Source organism: Apostichopus japonicus, chromosome 14 (genome assembly GCF_037975245.1).
Source record: "Apostichopus japonicus isolate 1M-3 chromosome 14, ASM3797524v1, whole genome shotgun sequence".
Classification (NCBI taxonomy): domain Eukaryota; kingdom Metazoa; phylum Echinodermata; class Holothuroidea; order Aspidochirotida; family Stichopodidae; genus Apostichopus; species Apostichopus japonicus.
The window spans coordinates 25563196-25583712 of NC_092574.1; the positions used below are offsets into that span (position 1 = coordinate 25563196).

At 35.8% G+C, this 20517-nt stretch overlaps 3 protein-coding genes across 7 annotated transcripts in view; 1 reads left to right on the forward strand and 2 right to left on the reverse strand.

Annotated features, from left to right (window-relative positions):
• LOC139979766 (inositol polyphosphate 5-phosphatase OCRL-like) overlaps window positions 1–5320 on the reverse strand; it is a 21073-nt gene extending 15753 nt beyond the window's left edge. The window contains exons 1-6 of one of the 2 annotated variants that reach the window (XM_071990857.1): window positions 5179–5320; window positions 3271–3362; window positions 2524–2624; window positions 2014–2127; window positions 1530–1640; window positions 105–432 (exon numbers count right to left, since the gene is read on the reverse strand). In XM_071990857.1, the coding sequence (XP_071846958.1) occupies window positions 105–432; window positions 1530–1640; window positions 2014–2127; window positions 2524–2624; window positions 3271–3362; window positions 5179–5292 (860 nt within the window). In that variant the 5' untranslated portion in view covers window positions 5293–5320. Of the gene's footprint in view, window positions 1–104; window positions 433–1529; window positions 1641–2013; window positions 2137–2523; window positions 2625–3270; window positions 3363–5178 lie in introns of both variants that reach the window. The other variant, XM_071990856.1, reaches the window with a different exon arrangement.
• LOC139979773 (uncharacterized) lies at window positions 2633–15360 on the forward strand. 2 transcript variants are annotated; one of them, XM_071990868.1, is made up of 5 exons: window positions 2633–2856; window positions 11968–12106; window positions 12912–13102; window positions 14477–14608; window positions 14968–15360. In XM_071990868.1, the coding sequence occupies exons 2-5, from the start codon at window positions 12076–12078 to the stop codon at window positions 15091–15093; spliced, it is 480 nt and encodes a 159-aa protein (XP_071846969.1). In that variant the 5' UTR covers window positions 2633–2856; window positions 11968–12075; the 3' UTR covers window positions 15094–15360. The 2 variants fall into 2 exon arrangements, with proteins under 2 accessions (XP_071846969.1, XP_071846968.1); XM_071990867.1 differs by lacking the exon at window positions 2633–2856 and adding an exon at window positions 5253–5357.
• Window positions 15361–17327: 1967 nt separating this feature from the next.
• The window catches only part of LOC139979769 (15-hydroxyprostaglandin dehydrogenase [NAD(+)]-like), a 26203-nt gene continuing 23013 nt past the window's right edge, over window positions 17328–20517 (reverse strand). For all 3 annotated transcript variants that reach the window (XM_071990862.1, XM_071990860.1, XM_071990863.1), the window contains one exon: window positions 17328–20171. In XM_071990862.1, the coding sequence (XP_071846963.1) occupies window positions 20048–20171 (124 nt within the window). In that variant the 3' untranslated portion in view covers window positions 17328–20047. The remainder of the gene's footprint in view (window positions 20172–20517) is intronic.

Here is a 20517-nt window from a genome sequence, read left to right on the forward strand (position 1 = left end):
ATCATGTTGCTCAAGTGTCTGACCAGCTAACTTCATAGCAGTCTCTATAGTCTCTTCAATACTCTCTTAAAGAAACAATCGTCCCTAAATATATTATTACTCACTCATCGATGTAGAAGTTGCTAGTAGATGAAGTATGGGGACTGGGATAAGTCATCTTGGATATATCAGTTTGATGAGCAGAGTTTGTCTTGGGTGGATAACGAGTAATGAAAGATGGCATCTTTGATGAGTTATCATGGAAAGGAGGGGGCCGCGGAGGTGGATTAGTAGGACACCCAGGTTTTATATTGGGTGAACTAGACGAAGGAAGAGCTGTCCTGTTAGGTGAATCAAGAGTTCTGGGAGGTCTCTTTGGTGGCTGGCTGGTGGACTTATTATGATTGTTCTGAACCGTCAGTATATTTGTTTCTTCCTCGTGCCTGTCTTCGTCTTTGAAAATACAACCAATTCAAAATAAGGAGGCGCTTCAATGGTGTTTCGATATAAATATCTACAGTGAGAGAAATCAACTTAAATCTTTTTAATTCACTACATCGTTACATCAACAGGAAATTTGTAAACCAACAGGTCAAATCTTACAACCAATACTAAAGTAGTTTAAGAGTAGTTTCATTATTTGAAAATTGACGATGCAAATGAAGATGGAAACCATACTTAACTTGCTTGTTTATTTTCCTTGATGAATATTCAAAATGGATCTGTCTCCGGATACTGACAAACACTATTAGGCCTACCTACATTTAGATGAATACCTCAGTTGATGGATTTTAAAGCCAAAATACAACATGTGAACCTGCTCAACCCAGAGAATAGTTCCCGGAAATGTTTAAAAGATGCAACTAAAAGGTTCATTTTTCAAAAGTTCATTGCAGATACTCTCAAAGACAGATTAATCGTGGGATGGCGATGTCGATGGTGAAGATGAACAATCAATAATTTAATTGGAAAGCTGTTCTGGGTGTCGAGTAATTGCTTGATAGTTAAGTGGATGATAACCCCAAGTGACTTTTCACACTTACTGTAATTCGTTACTACATTCTCGTAATAAGCCTGAATTAAGGAAACTGCTGATTTCATGATTCAATAAAAATCGAGCTATTCTGCAATGCTTAAATTGTAGTTACTTCACTCTTACCATCATTTTAATATCTTGATAAAAATAAGGACCCATGTATATGTCTTTCAAAACCATTAAGCAATGAATGAACTTATTTGCAGTAACGTGACCTGGCTTGGGTGATTGATTAGTGTACCCTGTAAATTCGTTATTGAATTAAGTTGAGATGTAGGGTTTTTTGCGATGAGTCTTGGTTTCGAAGAACTTGCCCCAAATAAAGCCTGTCCTGAATTTCATGATCGTGTAATTTGATTTTATCATGGACGTTTACTTGCCAAAAACACCATGACTTCAGATTGTTCAAGTTTCTTTGAACAGAATGGCTACAAGGCTCAAACTTTGACGGCGGCATAGGAGGGAGAGGATAAGAGATGCCATTTTTGTCAGCATTTCTGTGGTTTGTGCCTACCTGCAATAAATGGTGCCATTCCAAATGCATCAACCACTTGTACATGCTTATCGGGTTGAATCCTAATCTGGTATTGCTCTATCCATCTGAAATCCTGTGATATGTCTGATGCTATTCAATGAAAACAAAAAGTCGTATGATTTGCCTTAAGCCTGGCAAAAAAGAAAATATCTTTATAAGAACATAGCCAACAATTATAAATAGCAAACAACAAATTAATGAATAGCAAATTGATGAAATTTTGGGAAAGATCATATTTGAGAAAGAAAATCTGTGTCCTTTAAAGTAAAAAGGGAAACACAAAACAAAAAGAAAACCCCATGTAATGAGACATCTACATTTACAAGAAAATACCATTGCAGCCACAAAAGCAAACGTCTATAACTTTAAAGCATATTGTAGAAATATGTTGGCTGCCACATAATTATGATCAAACCAAATCATACAAAATTAGCAAAAAAACTATCGAAAATTGATATCTCACCTGACATGCAATCCTTTAACTTTGAAAAGAAATCAACGGCTTTATTGTCATACACAATATCTACCTCAAGTTTTTCGTCAGTTGTCACCATAGTCGCCCTCTGTACAAACTTAGCTTGCTTGGCTAAAAAAAGTAGCAGAGACATTTAACAACAGCCTTAGTACAAGAAGAATCATTACTTTCTTTACCAATTACTGGGTAATACTATATATATTAAACATTGATAATTTAGCCTCTCCTTTTCAAACGTGTTAGCTGCAATAATTTGGTCAGAATCACACCATAATTTGTTCATGTGTTTTATTAATAGATAACACTCGAGTATATTAAGAATGTCACTGAACACCAGGTAACATAATAAGGGACACATTTTGGTTGTAATAATAATAGTGACATTATTTCAGCTTTCCATGTGCGCCTAACTTGTTTTTTTGTACGTAACACTATCTCCAGTTATGTCTTAACTAATATTAACTTTGCTTAAACTTGAAACTTTGAAAGCATACTTACATAAGCTGTATCTAAAATCTCCTTTGAGTTTTAACACTTTTTGTATGTTTAGTTGGTGTGCAGATGTTAATTGCTGTTGTACGTGTTTGTAAAAGAAAAGTCTGAAAAGGAAAGTAACAGTAAGTCTTAGTTTAAACGAATACTAACATTTTCATGCAATTATTTAAAGGTTATTTTTTCAATTGCATTCCCTAGTTCTGATATTAATATAATTTATTATTCTCTCATTACAGACTTCCTACACTCTGCAGACCCAGAATTGGCCTGTCCCCGTGTGCGGCCAAGTAGTGCGAGACTTCAGTAGTCACTTCATGAATGCGTCAATCAGCCTGAGTATAAGTAGTACTTACTTATTATCACGTGTAGCATAAAGTGACATGATTAATACAGAACCTTTCAAACACCACAACATGCTACATACACATAACTAAACAAGGTAATACTCGACCAAATATAAACGTGTCACTATGAACTCATTTTCTGTTCCATTCTATACTTAAAAATGATAGTTAGTAGTGCAATAGATCCTCTCTTGCAAGGCTACCACAAATGTTCTTAGAAGAAACATTTGGAAATGAATGCTCCCAGTTTTTAAAACATTTCATGGACGGTACGGTTTCTAGCTTTGGATTCACTTTATACTGGTCTCACCATAAAAGTATTACTAGTGTATCTTGATGCCCTCAGTTGTCTTTCTTTAAGTTTGGCACATTAATTGTAGTGGATATGTCAGTATTAAAAACTTACGCATGTTCCCCTTCTATTGATGCCCCATGGTTGACGAGGGCAAGAATATGGTCGCCTGTTGTACCATGGGTAACGACCTTACATTTGATGCAGTAATTGGTCAAAGGTAAAGGAAAACACGAGATCGATAGTAGACAATGTTAACAATAACAATATATATACTTATACTAATGTATTTTACTGAGGATTGCAGTAACTTTAACCGGTCAAAAACACATCCTCATAGTATTTTGTATTGCTGAGATAACCACATCCTCATAATATTTTGCATTACTGGGATAACCACATCCTCATAGCATTTTGTATTGCTGGGATAAGCACATCCCCAAAGTATTCTGTATTTCTGAGATAACTACATCCTCATAATATTTTGTGTTGCTGAGATGATCACATCCTCATAATATTTTGTAATGCTGACATAACCACATCCTCATAATGTTTTGTATTACTGGGATAACCACATCCTCATAGCATTTTGTATTGCTGGGATAATCACATCTCCATACTATTTTGTATTGCTGAGATAATCACATCGCCATAGTATTTTGTATTGCTGAGAGAACCATGCACATCCTCATAATATTTTGTATCGCGAAGATTTGAGGGTATTTTTTAACTACGTGATATGTTTGGATGCAGCAATGATGTCATCGGTGCAATTAAACTGAATATGTCTTTGTTTTTTTGTTTTTTTAAATTGCAAATTAATTTACCCACAGAAGAAAATGGTATCTCTGCGCTAGAGTTTCACTTAAATGAAGCTCTAAATACATAGAACATTGACAGCTTAGCAAATAAATGTATCAGGTTCATGGATAAATCAACGAGAATATTAGAATTAGTAAAACCATTGAGGAAAAGTTACCTAGATGGCATCACAGAACACATCCTGTGGCTCACTTTCTGTAGTAAGAGACTTAGGTTTCGTCAGTTAAACTAAGTTACAGTGAATCCTTCTTATCTTGAGTCATTTCAATAAGAGTGTGGAATATTTTTCTCTGCAATATAGGTTTTACATTGTATGCCACCAGAATATCGTTTTAATACATTGATTTGAATTCCATAATTTTCCTCTTTTTGCACACTCGTTCATTCCAGTATTCCAGTCTCTCATTTACATACACTTACCGCAATATCATTCTTACATGTGAATACAAAAAAATTAAAATTAAAACTCGAGTTAAAACTATCATTAAGTATAGATAATACCATATTGTAAGACCATAACCTCTAAACCTATCTGTGTCAATTAGTAACAAGATGTTTCTCTTTTTTCTTAAAGGGGGGGGGGCAGAAACACTATAAAAACAACAACCCTACACTTATTTTGTGTCATGCAATGAAAAATACTTTGCTGGGAAGTTTAGTTTTCAGAATGCTGGATTTAAAAAAAGTTATGTTTCCAATCACTTCTGTATCATTTGTTATGGAAAATTTATCTGCTAAATGCTGTACAAGTACATAAGAACTTAAACTTTACACTTCGAGATTAAATATATTCAAACGATAGCTCGTAAAGCTGTTTTATCATTACAGAAGCCTACAACATAGATATACATATAGTCCAGCCAAGATTACTAGGTAAAAGCAGTATCAAATGGTTTAGTCAAAGCTGATGCAACTAGTTGAAAGTCGAGAATCAGTTTAGTAGGTAGGTAGGTAGTAGGTTTAGTATGGGAATTAGCCTGTATGCCATTGTCTTAAACGTGTATATGTACTACATTGTAACTTTACCAGGCTTAACGTGTCATTTGTATAAAAAGTAACTAAATTCCTTGAAGTATTACAAACATCTGGTCTAAAATTATGACTGCAAAATAGTAGTCTGTTGTGGTGAGTAACATGCAGTATAGGAGATATCACATTTGCAAGCAGATTTAGCTGGTTTTACTTTTCAAGAAAGGATATGGCCGTGCAGAAATCGTTTGCATTGTACTTGGATAAAAATGATTGAATAGCTTCCTTAGGTTCCATTATTTTTATTTCTCTCCGGGTCCATTCATCAACTGGGGAGATCATCATCTTCTTGCATTCCTATGATAGTTCACAATCTCCTTCTGTCAGAAAAACAAGTACAGAATATCATGGTGAGTGTATAATACTGTACGTTTCTACCACGTTTTATGACTAACAATTTTAATTGGAGTAAAGCCTCCAGTTACAATTAAAAATCTCACTGTAATGGTGGAATATGCCATAACAGGGTAATAAGGACAAGGTTTAACTTTAGGCCTATATGTAGATTTGCGAGCAACGTACAGGGTAGTACCGGTCGTGAGTTGCTCAAACCTAAGCATTAAAGGGTGGACATAGCCAGTTAGTCCAAGACAGTGGAATGATTTCCTTTTTTCGTCTGTCAAGTTGAAATATTTCTCTGGCTGGATTTGTCCCACGGGTCGATTATCGGGAATCTTTGTTATATGTATATATTCATTAATATAAAACAAAACCTGTAAGCAAACTGCTTATCCACTCAAGAGCCTGTGTAAGAGAATTTTTAAAGTTAGTTGGCCTGGCGTTTCGATCCTAGCAGTATCTTCTTCAGAGGCAAAAAGAAAAGAAAAATAATATATTCATTAAAAAAAATATCTTCATTAGTGTAATCTACGCCTAGTTTAAGGTTACGTATATTCATAACCCATCTGTTATCAATAACCTTCGACTAAGCACCCGTTAAAGTAAGTATCAATTCCTTAGCACTAAATAACTATACAGGTCATTTACTATACAAACCTGTGCCGTGTGTGCAATACTGAAGGAACACTGATTTCCTATCCTGTGTTAGTAAAAGTTAACTCTTCAGATCAATAGTCACAATGATAGATGGTATAGCAAGGCTTCTACACAGTGAATAAAGCGGTGACTGAGCGTTACAGAGCGGGTAATTCTCAATTACGTAAACATTGTCGGTCCAAGGTCCAAAGACATTGGAGGAAGTATTTGCGAAATAGTGTTCCATAAGGATACATACTGTTCATAGAGATACGGATCCATTTACAAGCTGCTATATTTATAGGCATGTAAGGAAACACCGAACGTTTGAGGCTGCGAGCTTTTCTTTACAGCTTCCTTATTTCCAATTCCTGTCATTTTACTCGTCGGGCAAAAGTGGTGGGAAGTTCTGGAGAGGTACTTTCAGATCATACCATCCTCACTTCAAACCCTACACACACCCACACGCACACTTTTCTATATGTTCCATTATGTGCCTTTCTTGTTCCCTAAAATAAAGCAAAATAGGGAAGTATACATTAATCGAAGAAGTTGCGGTGGTCAAAATGACGTATATTGACTCACAGTATATTGTAACGGAAGGAAAAATATAGTAAGCAATTTAGTTGCCTATTCTTAAATTGATTGCCAACTCAAAGTTCCTCCCGCATTGCTTTCCTCCATAGTGATAAGGAGGCATTTGCCTATATGATAACGGTAATACAGCACCGAAATTCGATGCGCACTTTTGACCGTCGTAAAACAAAGCAAATACGTAAACAAGCATATTGCATTATCAATGCGGAGCTATTTGTTTATATGCATGTATGCTGTTATCTTATCGGTATCGTTTGAACTTGTATTGACAATAACAAGACATACTTTGTATATTGCAGGCATATACATATCAGGTGTATAGGTTATTCCCTTCACCGAAGTCGATTTCATGAAGTCGGTTCTATTAAAAATGAACCGTAAGTTTATCGTGCAATAGACTGAGGTCACGGTTAAAACAAATTTGATGAACCAACCAACGTAAAAGCCAATATCCCATTTTAATCTTCTTTTCCTTTTACTTTTTGGTTTGTTTTATGGTCCGTTAATGCAGAACTGACATTAGTCATCTCGTACTATTCTCTGCTAATTATCCCATTTACATTCTTATTTTGAGAGTCCACATTTAGGGTTCAACCCCGGGCAGGATAGGTCACAGAATTGGGAAACGGTTGTACGCCGTTGATCAGATTTATTTATTTTAATAGTTTGCTTAACATTGTTTAATTAATTTAATGAATCATCATCACCATCATCATCATCACCATCATCATCATCACCATCATCATCATTATCATCATCGCCATCGTCATCTTCATCGTCGTCGTCGTCATCATCATCATCATCATCATCAAATATTATCTTTGGTGTGGATGAAATATATTAGTAATTTTACTGACGTTGAAAGACCACTTGCTTTCATTCCAACATCTTTAAATAATTTCATTTCATTGTTAATATCACTGGCAGTATGATAAGTATTGTTTGTATTTATAGGATACTCTTATATCGTCATGGAAGGAGAGTAAAACAAAGCTTTGTAGAAGAATTAACAATGACATCGATAACAATGAGGAACAACAGAGGTACTAATATAGATATTGGAGGAACAATGCATGAGAAACTCCAGGAGATGAAATGTGGTTTATTCAACGGATGATCTTTGATATGTTGGAGACAATTAAAAAACCAAAGCTTTAGGTCCAAGCTATACATCTATACCATTTTATTTTATTGTTCTTGTAGAAATGACCCTTAAAACTTCTGAAAACTTTTTAATTGAGCAATTATTACGATTGATTGATCTTTTTTTTAAACATCGATAAAATAAATTATATTGGTTTTGGCAGTTCTTCGCCGGGGTTACTATCATCTCTGTGTCATAATGAATTCTGCGTCACCTCATAAAGGGTTAATAAATACCAAATTCTTAGAAATTGTTAATGATTCTACTCTTTCATGGCATGATTACATTAATCATATGTTACTAAACAAAGTCCAATAATCAATAATTAAGAAAACTATCCAAAGATTTGTTTACTTAAGTCTTATTCTTCCATTTTCCTCTAATTGGTCCACTGTCTGGTGTGGTATACTTCGAAAAACCAATCACAACAAGCTGTTTATCCTTCAACAGATAGTCATATATCTCTTTTTCTGCAACTCTGGAAATACAGGTGGCTTACTTGCTGCTGAAACATGCTTCAACTTGAAGATCTTATTTCCTAAAAAGTTTTGCCTTTACTTTATCGTTCACTGAACAATCTTCTACAACTTTGTCCAATTCTTTTCATTCTATTAACTTCTCTAAGTACTTAAAACAGCAGAAAAGCCAGTACTAAATGTATATCTTTATGTTATAATGTTCGTAGCATCTAGAGTTTAAAGTGTCGTTATGCCTCACGGGAACAAGCTAAGGTCGTAAATTCTGTTATAGCAAGGCAAAAGTCCCTGATTTTTCGAGATCAGATACAGAGGCAACTGAAACTTTACTAAAGGGTACAGATTGGATTAATTTGTTTAGAAATATGAGTGCTTCTCAGTCTTGCATTTGTTTAGCTGATAAATGAAAGGTCATTATGGAAAATCATGTTCCGTGGAAGAATCGTCGTCGTAAAAGCAGTTTGCCTCAATGGATGAATAAGAAAGTTAGATGTGCAATTAGGCAAAAACGTAGAATGTGGAAGTTGTTTAGAAGGACTATATCTGAATCTCTTTTGGCCAAGTTTAAAATTCATCAGCTGAAGGTAGAATGCTTGGTCTCTGATGCAAAATTGAATTTCGAAAATAACATTGCCCTAAACTTTAAGGATAACCCAAAGGCCTTCTTTTCTTATGTCAGGTCAAAGCAGAAAGTTAAAGAAGCAATTGTTTCTCTTAGGGCACCAAAGGCTGATAATGTAGTTACTGATAGTCAGGATCTTGCAGATCTTTTGAACAACTATTTTGTGTCGGATTTTACAAGGGAAAATATGAGTAGAATTCCAGATTTTCAGGGGGCAGTGACAGGCCTATACTGGATACGGTCTTATTTTCGGATGAGGTTGTCTTAAAGGAGCTGCTTCGTCTAAATGTTTCTAAAGCTTCTGGACCGGATGCAATCCATTCGTATTTGTTGAAGACATTTGAACACCATTTCTGCGTTCCACTCTCATTGGTTTTTAGTAAATTTATGAATGAAGGATATGTTCCTAAGGACTGGAGATGTGCTAATATTACCCCAATTTTCAAGAAGGGTGATAAATCTAAGCCCTGTAATTAAAGGCCGTTATTCTCACTAGTGTTGTTTGTAAGGTCATGGAGTCTATTGTTAAAAAGTCCACGGTCTGTCACATCAGCAGTCAGTCTTTGATCAGAGTCTCAACATGGCTTTTGCCAAAAAACGGTCTTGTCTCACTAATATCCTTAAGTTTATGGAAGATGCAACGAGCTCACTAAATAGGCAGAAGTCTGCGGATGTTGTGTTCCTGGATTTCCAGAAGGCCTTTGATAAAGTTCCCCATCAGCGTCTTTTACTTAGGCTGAAGAGTATGGGTGTCAATGGAAATTTACTGTCTTGGATCGAGAATTGGCTTGGTAATAGGAAACAGGGGGTGGTAATTAAGTGCTGTGCTTCTTCTTGGCAGGACGTTACTAGTGGGGTTCCACAAGGGTCTGTTTTGGATCCCTTGTTGTTTGTTGCCTATATATAAATGACATCGACGGAGATATTTTGTGTACAGCTAAAAAGTTTGCTGATGACACCAAATTGTATTCTGAGGTATCTTCCAAACTGATTCTGAGAAGTTTCAAACGGATTTGGATAAGGTTTTCTCCTGGTCTCAGGGGTGGCAAATGCTTTCTAATATTGATAAATGCAAGGTAATGCACATTGGTAGTAGTAACAAAAAGTTTACATACAATCTTAATGATGTGGAGTTACAGGAAGTCTCTGTTGAAAGAGACCTAGGTATCTACATTGACTCATCTCTGCAACCTTCTAAACATTGTCTTGAAGCTGCTACGAGATGGTGACGAGAGGTTGCTTTGTGTATCTTCGCCTCATTTTCATTGTGTATTTAGCATTCAGTGAGTATTCTATACTTGTTCAGCCCTCAGGAGGGTTTGGTTTACTTCCTGTCACTTTTCGTATGATTTGTACTCTTTATACTTTTCGTCTCTTTGTACTCTAAATGTGGTAAATCAAATAAAAGCATAAATAATATGAATGTCGAGTATCTGTACATATGATTTTCCCGTATGGGTACCGCAACACAATTAGAGTAGCGTCATCCGCTCGAATGGTTAACCGTCAGAGAATAGAGGTAAAAGTACCTAAGGTAAAGCTTGTTTAAGCATGTTATCAGTTACTGTCATTGTTTATTTTGCCTTTATTATATATGAAAGCGCATAATTTATACGTACAGATGGTGTGAAAATAGGGAGGATCGAAGGTGAAATAAACAATTTTAAAATCTTTGGTTAAATGTTGATATTACTCAGAGCGGGCGGATGGAAGGGTGGGGGTTCAGTATGCTAAACTTGCTCCTCTTCTAGCTCAAAATCTAAACGGTCATGATATAGAAATTTGCCAGTGCCATGATAGGCCAAGATCTCAGCTATCATGTGGTGGGTAGGGTATACCAGTTGAAAACTTTTATCTATGCTTTGGCAGGTCTTGAAAGTGACAAGTTTAGTGTGTAAGTCAATGGAACGCTTGTTCGCTTTATAAATATACCACACGCAATCGACAGCATAAATTAATTCTCAGTTTTTAGTTTAGTGAACAGGTTACATGGGGCTGAGGGATCTAAAAAGGTTTTTTTTTTCTGTGTGTGTGTGTGTGTGTGTCCAAGTAGAACTTGACAACTGAATGAGTCAGAACCTTGTGAATTTTGCAGATGTCGCACCACAATTATTTGCTCCCCTCGACTTTGACACTAAACTCGTCACTTTCCAAGGCCGCTAGAGCATAGATCAAAGTTGCAACTGACATTTCCTATCCACCATATGAAAGCTGATCGCCTGGGCTATCACAGCACATTCAACTTTTGCCACCATGACCGTTCAGATTTTGAGCTACAATAGCTCAAAAGTTTATCATAGTGCTACCTAACCCATCTGCCAGCTCTCGCTGCGGAAACTTCTTGTTCCACCCAAGATTTTCTAGAATGCCTTAAATCTGTTTAAGTCCTTCAGAATTTTAGACCATCAGTAGTTAATTTCGTCCTCTTAAACATCCAAGCATCAAAAGCAATGATGACGACTCTGAAAATGCCCAAAAAACAATAACAACAAATCAATACAGTAGGTCACTTTAGGGTTTAATTTTCGACAATGGTTAACCATGCAGGCGGGCGTGCACTACTCTAATTGCGCTGCTGTTACCTATAGACCATGGAGTTCATCTCTGACTGTCATATGAAACGCGAAAAGCGGGGGGGGGGGGGGAGGGAATAGTTGATAACAGCAGCGTGTTTAGTTAGTAACTTCGTAGCGATAGTCGATGATATCAACTGGGTGATCATAGTTGTAACGTCATAGTAACCATGAACAAAGTGTTATTTATAACTTAGTATTCATGATGCAGTTTCACAAAACGGAAATCTAACCGAAATCGAGGCTTTTATATATTGTAAGAAAGGCTTTCGTAGTAACAACTGCTTTTGCATTGAGGACCTTTGAACATTTTTTGAAATACATTAGCAAGTATACTATTCACTCCATGTTTGCACGTGTCCGCCTTCTCACAACTTAATAAGCCTGATGTAAAGAAAAGAAAAACAATCTTACTTTTTTTTTTCTTTCTTTTTGCTATAGTGAACTTATATTGGAGAGATTCGTCACCTTTCAACCAAACAATCACACCATCCTAAATTGACAAATGAAACTAATGAACCGTGGTGTCAGGCGACTCTAACATAGACCTTGTTATATCTTTATTTTATACAGCAATATACATAGAAACTCACACTGCATGTTGTTAACTATACCAAACAGAAAAAAAACACGGAACCATATCACGCGAAGTAGCAAATAAAAAGAATCGAGTAAACTGACATGGCAGACCGAAGTATCTTACTTGAAAATGGTGAGATTTTCTTGTGTGTAATTATTATAAAAGAACTATGAAAGAATTCACTTGCTGTAGTCTGCTTTACGTTTCTTAATTATATTTCAGAGGGGGTTACCCATTAAGTTTGGATATTTAGCTGATAAAATATCGAAAACTTATTGATATAAATATTTGATCTTTTTAATGACTTCCTTATAATTATAATTATGTAGTGTTAACTATCAACGTCCTCTCTCTCTGGGTGAATAGTTACGTAGTGAGATGTTAACTGACCCCTCAGTACATCAGAGTAAATATCACATTTTCAAAGTATCATATTTTCAAAGTAACTACGCCTACAAAGCATATAAAGTATTTCATATTGTGGTACATAACTTTTCTTAAAGGTATCGTTCTCGTAAAGGTAATGTCAAGCGAACTAATAATATATAGAATTAGATCCTTCTATATGAACCAAACTATTGTAATATTATAAGGGTATGATTATAGGCGAATATCTTACTGCACTCATAACTACAACTGGTTGCTGCGTAAAGAAAAAGATATTCAATAACGTTGCTCTCGATATGATAAAGTAAACATCATAAAAGTAATCAAACTATTAATATTCAGTACACTTATTCTTGGTGTTGATACTGCGGTATAGGCTACCCTACAACCCACAGTAAGTACATGTTGAATGTTAATAGCCTATAGGTATAATTAGTAAATTGAAATTCTTTTGAATTTCTTCATACCAGCTAAAGCTATCTTTCAGGAAATGCTTCACCAGAATGAAATTTAATATCAAACATTGAAGCACATGCATTACTTGTTACAGAACAGCAACCTGCCGTGGACAATACTCGACCTCCAACTTTGGCAGTTTCTCCACCCTCTTCAAGTCAAGCTGTGCCGAGGCCAATACAACCAGGGATTCGTTATGGCAACCTGGTACAACCACTTCAACGTCCAGCACAGACTCACACTAGTAGACGAGCTGTATCGGTCCAACGGCCACTGAGAGTTACGGTAAGTATACACGTCCAGACGACATACGATAACAAGTTTTGCGTTATCATGATTGATGTTCAAGTATACCAGCCGAATATGTCGATATCAACTTGAATTTATGGTGGGACCATTTATAACGGTTGCTCGATTATTCTACCAAATTTTGTTTATGAATAACAAGTTGGTCTAACATCCACATAATTTCTCCCTTTGGCTTACACATTAAAATCGTCAAAGGAAAGCAATCTGTTATATGTTTTCACTAAGTGAATGCTGGCACTCACTGTTACTGTAACGTTTGTCAAACGTATAGCATCATTCATTTCCCGTATCATGACCATGTATATTTTTTTTAACTATGAGTGCCAGAATTTTCCGGCACCTGTTATAGCCTAAGCCTCTTTTCTCATTTTTAAACCAAGTTCAGCTCTTCGTATGTCTTAAGTTGTATAATACACATGTTGCACTTGACCGTTTTTTGTTTTGGTTTCTTTGGTTGTTGCCCCGCCTGTATTTTCATTCACGCTTTTCAACATACAAGCCACAATGATCAAATACTATTTGCTAACTTATCGAAACAAGGTATTGTTTTGTTGTTAGTTGCTTTTTGGCAATATTCCAAATAAGGGGGAGCGCAAACGAAAGGATTGAGTATGTCACAAAGTTCAGCACTTTGAATGTCTAAAGTTGTATATATAATACACATGCAATAATTGACCAGTTTTTTGTTTTTTGTGTCTATGGTTGTTGCTCCGCCTGTATTTCCATTCACGCTTTTAAACATACAAGCAAAATGTACGTATATGATAATTCTTTAAATTGCAATAATGTTATCTTATGTAACGTAAGTACAGTTACATGGTTTATTTGTGTGTGCAACCTTTGTTTAATTGCATGCATCGTTCATTTTTTTCTTATTGTCTTTGTACGGGGGGGGGGGGGGAGGTCTGCTTCGTAAGAACCTCGGCTTTCTCAGACCTCCTCCACTTCTCACATACATTTTCTTCTATTAATGTGTAATATATTTTGAATGTGGAAGCAAATAGATGAAAAGAAATACTGTTTGCTTACATATCAATACAAGGTTATGTGCTGTTGTTGCTTTTTGGCAATATTCCAAATAAGGAGGAAAAGCAAATGAGGGGGGTTGTGGGGGGGGGGGGGGGTGGGTGGGTGTTTGGTTGAAAGTTGGAGACAATCTATTCAGGTCTCAATGTCACCCCGTATTTCAATGTCACCCCGTTGATTTTAAAGTAGGGTTCAAAGATCTTTACACTTTTTAGTTCTGTAATACGTCACGAAAAGATCCGGTTTACTGTAAAAGCTCTCGAATCGAGGTTTCATCCGTGGAGTATTTCTTAACCACAAGGGTATTTTTGTTTCTCTCTTCAGGCAAGTTTTACTCCGGAGATGGAAACCGCGTTCCGAAAAATTGCTAGGACTGTGACTACCTATTCACTTGTGACAATCCTGTTTGTGGTACCGGCTCCGTTCGGGATTCCGGCATTGGTATATGCTATTAAGGTAAACTGTTTATAAAAATGTTTTATTGATATCTTCCTTAAATGTAATTACCCTCACTTGGTATATATAAATCGGTTTCTTGAGGCAGAGACGCTATTAATGGGTACCTCGTATACAATTTGAGAACGACTTAAAAATGAGTGGTCTTATACGGCCTAATGGACCAATTCAAGGCCCATTCAGTACGGAAACTCAATAGAACCCCAAAATTCGTCCATCATCTTGCTACTTTTGATTACAATAATAAAGTATCAATTAGTTTTAATGTATGTCATTGGACATAAAATGACCTAATGCAGCCATAGTCGTGAATAATATACGGTTTATGTTTCTTACCTGTCATTTGTGACGATTTACAGGCGCTGAAATGTTACCGGATTGATTACGCCAAGGCAGAGAAGCACTTAAAAACATCACGTTACTGGGCCTGTGCTGCTGTGTGTATTTTTGGACCTATTTGTCTTAACTTTATTACCATGGTTTGATCAGCTCCGCTGCTCTGACTCTTTCGACGTATATAGACGGCGGTTAACGAGTTATTCCGAAAACAGGGTGAGGGGGAAGGAAGGAGTGGAGGGGGGCCCTGAATCTCAAGTACAAACAAATTGATGTAGATTTTGTAAATAATCCTATAGGTACTGAATGTGTAGTGTACCAACGTAATCTTCGCATACGCCGATTTGTTACAGTCCGGTTTAAGCTATTCAAAATATTTTAAATACCAGGTGTCTTTTCTCAGACTTCAGGCTTACATATATATATATATATATATATATATATATATATATATATATATATATATATATATATATATATATATATATATATATATATATATATATATATATATATATATATATATATATATATATATATATATATATATATTATATATATATATATATATATATATATATATATATATATTAATGAAAAAAATGAAATATATATTTATTTATATATATATATACATATATATATATATATATATATATATATATATATATATATATATATATATATATATATGTATATAGTAGGTTGGCGTCTATCTTGGCGCAGAGTGCTCTATGTCCATTGGACAGAGCGGAATATATGTTGATACTAGATGAGACTAGTGGAACACTAGTAGTTGTAACTCGGAGTTTCACGCGTTATAGCGATCTTCAGACAACTCCAGTTGTCTGAAGATCGCTATAACGCGTGAAACTCCGAGTTACAACTACTAGTGTTCCACTAGTCTCATCTAGTATCAACATATATATATATATATATATATATATATATATATATATATATATATATATATATATATATTAAATGAAAAAAATGAAAATTGATACACGTAATGTAACATAAAGTTAAAAAATAAAAGCCTAAGATTAAGCACACGAGGTTGTGTATTTTGTATGCAAGACGTTACATATATAGTAAAAGACAACTGGCAGTCCTCGGTTTCATTTTAATAATAATAATTAGCAGTTATTTTTACGACGCCTAAGCGACCAGAAATGTGGGAGGGACCCGTAAGGGCTTATGTATTACAACTTACACGTCGGGTAACTTCCAATATAACATATCAACTCAAATTTTGATTCTTTTAAAATTAGAAAGTCATTTGAGATGGGGAAAGCCGTAGATTGCTCTTGGATAAAAACCCACCTCGGTCGGGAATTGAACCCGGAACCTCCCAATTGCTAGTAAGCCTAATTGCTTCAAATGCCACCCCCTTTATCCACTCGGCCACAGCGTCGGTATTATTTTATGTTACGGACATTCATTGCTGACATTGCTGTTACACAAAGATTTGGTACCTATTGACAATGTGATGTTGTACTAAACAATTTTTCAAACAGGTAAGGTCATTCCCGTTCGTAAGGAGAACACATTGGATTGATGTTGTCCAAGATTATTGAATAAAATAAGACACAAACCCAACCATTTATGATTGACTTATATGCCGGAGAAGTTTGTAGAGATCAACTTCCCCCGAAAAAGCTAAGAAGAAATTCATTTTCCATATGGAAAAGTTTTAAAGTTTCGTCTTGAGCTGTCAGTTTGTAAATCTGTGATGTCATAGAGCCACTAGGATCTGGGAACCTTTCATGATTTCTCTCTGCTTCTTTCTTATTTTATTTTATTTTGTTTTATTATTTCTTTTCAATTTTCAAAGGTAAATTGTACACAGTGTTGTCACATATGCCACTGCCATGTTAATGGTATGTTAAGCACTTCGTAAGCTTTAAATTCAGTATTGGGAAAATCCATCCCCATTAGAGAAAATAAAATATTGTGTTAACTAATCAGCAAGGAATATAAGGGAAGTGAACCACATGGCGCTCGATGATGTCACGTTTAGACTGGATCAAGTCTTCGGCCTGGTTTGTGAAGAACATTAAAAATCTTTGACATCTCCCAAATGGAATAACAATTGTCGAGTGTTCGGTGACAGCATCACTCTGAGCTTAAAGCAGTTGGTTATATGTCGGCGTATTTGGTGGATATGTTATAATTACCAGCAAGTACCGCTAAATAAAAGAGAAATATAAGGAAAGTGCCCTATGGGGCCCCCAACGCAAATGGACCTCCGTAAACACTTCCAAGCAAGGCATGGGGTCATTCCTACAGATGTAAACGGTGGGGTGGGGTGGGAGGGTGGAGGTGTTATTCTCACACAGAATACTAAAGAAACATAGGCATTCCTTGATAGAATGAGTGGTAATGTCCAAATATTATTATATATATTTTATATTAGTTATTCTTCTTGTTGAGGTATTATATGACTCCTCTCTATAAATTTTATACGTATACTGGAAGGAAATAAAAAGAAGGAACAACATACTATAGTACAACTTGGAAACACTTGAGCAATGGCACAGTTGTTTCCTTCTTTAAATCTGAGGATTCACACGAGGTTGGGTTGGATATTATGAATGTGCATGTGAGGGTAAGAAAAAAATCACATTCCGTTTAAGGGCCGGAATAGTATAGTGGAAACGCTTCCCAAAAACGTTTGAAGGATACTTAGAAACTATTGTCAGAGACATTACACGTAATACACTAACTTGAAAAAGAAGAATTGCACACAATTTTCCGTAGTCTGTGTGCTTCATAAAAGTTCCGACTTAACAGATTACGCCACTGGAACTATTATTTTTGCAACTGCATGTGTTCACATTTTATCATATCCGTTGTCTGTTTTATACATTGTAGAAAATGTTGGGGGTTCTTTTAAAATAAATAGGACCAATATATCACACTTTCAGCAGCCGACTCTCCTTGCCCTCTATACCACCTCCCTTCATCATATCCGACCCCATCCATGCCACTCAAAGAAAAACATACTAAAACACGTATGTTGATACCTGCGTATAACCCATGCAAATTCCTTGTCTATTTTATACATTATAGTAAACCGTGGACGTTCTTTTTAAAATCAATAAGACCAATGTACCACCCCTTCGATTATTTTTTGCTATCGTAAGGTTATACCACCTAACCCCCACCCCTTCCTATCCCCATGTTACAGTGAACATTCACGGTGAACCCTTTGGCTACTACACAAAAGTGACGAATACTAGTCTGTGACAGGACAGCACTTCAAAATTTAGTTCTAGCATAGTGACGAATGTGTGACGAATGTCTAAAATTAACTGAAAATGTTGAATATGTTTACACTAAAATGATTAATTTGTTAGAAATTTTTCGATCAGCAACAAATATGAGAGCTCAAGTTCTATTTGTTATATTTAAAATATTGACAACTTTCGGTACAAAAGATCCTTTCTAATTACGCTATACTAGAGTCAAAATATGAAAATCTTTAGAGCGCGTTTTCTGAAGACTCACATTTTGAACATTTGTCACCACGCAAGAATGGGGACGAAGTGATCGGGTTGCGTATTAGTGACGTCGAGGTTGTGCACTGACCTAAATGGAGTGTGACCACTCCCAATTTTCCAATTCCCAAGATCAGGCCCCGAAAAATTCCAAGGACACTGTACTGTATGGATATCTAGCAATATCTAGCGATATCTAGAGATGAAAATCCCAAGATCTTCCCTAAACTGAAGGCAGATAGAGAATCGAAGCCTTCAGTGTGTAATGAACTTGAAACTGTGCGTCTTTCGAAATAAAACGAATGTGGGGCATTGCACAATAAACAGATAAAAGTTATTTATTTCAGTCTCATTTCCATTATTCGAATTTGTAAAGCAAACAGTATATATCACATCATATCAGTGAGCATGAAAATGGCGTCCCAGGATGAACAGCCACCAAACTGTCTATGTGTGTAGTGTTCGGTTTCGGAAATAGCTGGTATGATTTCCTTCAACGAAGTTTTATAGTAGCCGTTATAAGAGATTTTAATATTTGTACACCGATAAACTAACTGTGTCTGAATTTTCGAAAATGCCCTGACCAACATTATTCATAATACTTCCCTCTACTCGTGCAAATTTGACCGGTCTGTTAGGGGTTGAAGGAGGTTTTTCTATATTGGTTATCCATAGATGAAATTTTGTGCAAAATTATGGGCATGTTTTGAAGTGAATTTATTATTCAAATTCTCAACAAATAATGGGCTTAAAACCTTGAAAAGTGGGGCTGACGGGTATTGTGGGCCGTTACGTAGTATTACCTACAAAAGCAATGATCCACAGGAGTTGCGATGAGGTCGAACATGATGTGTGACTGGTGACAATCTTCAAAAAGGTTATGGATAAAAGAAAAAACTATTGGGAAATACTTGGTTCTCAGGAAAATGTGTACATCTGGTTGGTCATTTTCAAGCCCGAGAAGTGCCATTTCCGGTGATCTGGAGGGGTATTAAAACCAAACACTTCTTGCAACCGAATGTGGCGCTCCGCTTAGATAGTTATTCGCCCCCCGGTTACAAAATCCTGGATACGCGCATGTTTATGTTATTTGGAGGGAGGGTTGCGGGTGGGGATTGACTTTCAGTAATTTACGGCTAAGAAATTTCACAAACTCTACTCAGAAGGTCATTCTAATTCAGACTTTGAGTGGTCCCTTTAGAGTTGTTAGGATCAGCAATCAATTTCAAACAAATATTTATCATTAGCTATGATAGTGAAGAAAACAACTACATTTAAAGTAACTCAGCTTCATTTAATAAATATATAATGAGCTAGAATAAAAATATTGTGGTCTTATTTTATTATTTTCAGCATCTCAGATTAAGTATGATATGAAAATGGCTTTATTAAATATGCCTTTTTTGACAGTTATGGTTTGAAATAAAAAGCAATCATTTGTATGAATATCAACACCACTGTAAATATATGTCTTCTTAGTTATGTATCCCCAAACCATGGCACATCAAAGGTTTCTAAATTAGATTATTAATTTATGATAATTAAACGATCAACCACAGAAGCAAAATATATCTTCAACTTGTTCTCATATTGATATGATTTACTGTGCAGACGTAACCAGATTCGATTCTACATTAACGCCCTCTTTGGTCGTGGTTATGATTGCTCCGTTTAGGCTCTCATCTTCAATAGCTAGGATGAAACCATCGACAACCACAGATATACTGAAAATGAAGAAAAAACATTTGTACTTGATTTTCTAGGGGTTAATTTTGCATGTCAACATTTGAGTTTTTGTGACCATAATTTGATTGTCTAGAATAATTTTGAGCTTGTAAAACGATCACTTCTGGCCACGGGTTAAATGCATAGCTCAAAGTGACATTTGAGTGTTTTGTAAGTTTTACTGTCATCCGGCGACATTACGACACACAGTTCCAAAACTGTGATTTTCACCCAAAAGATTGCCTCACAATGCCCAACATTCTTTAAAACATCAGAAGCTACCGGTTGACTTTCTCACGACGGACGACTTGAGCCTTGTAACGTCCGATTTGGGCACTGTTCCGC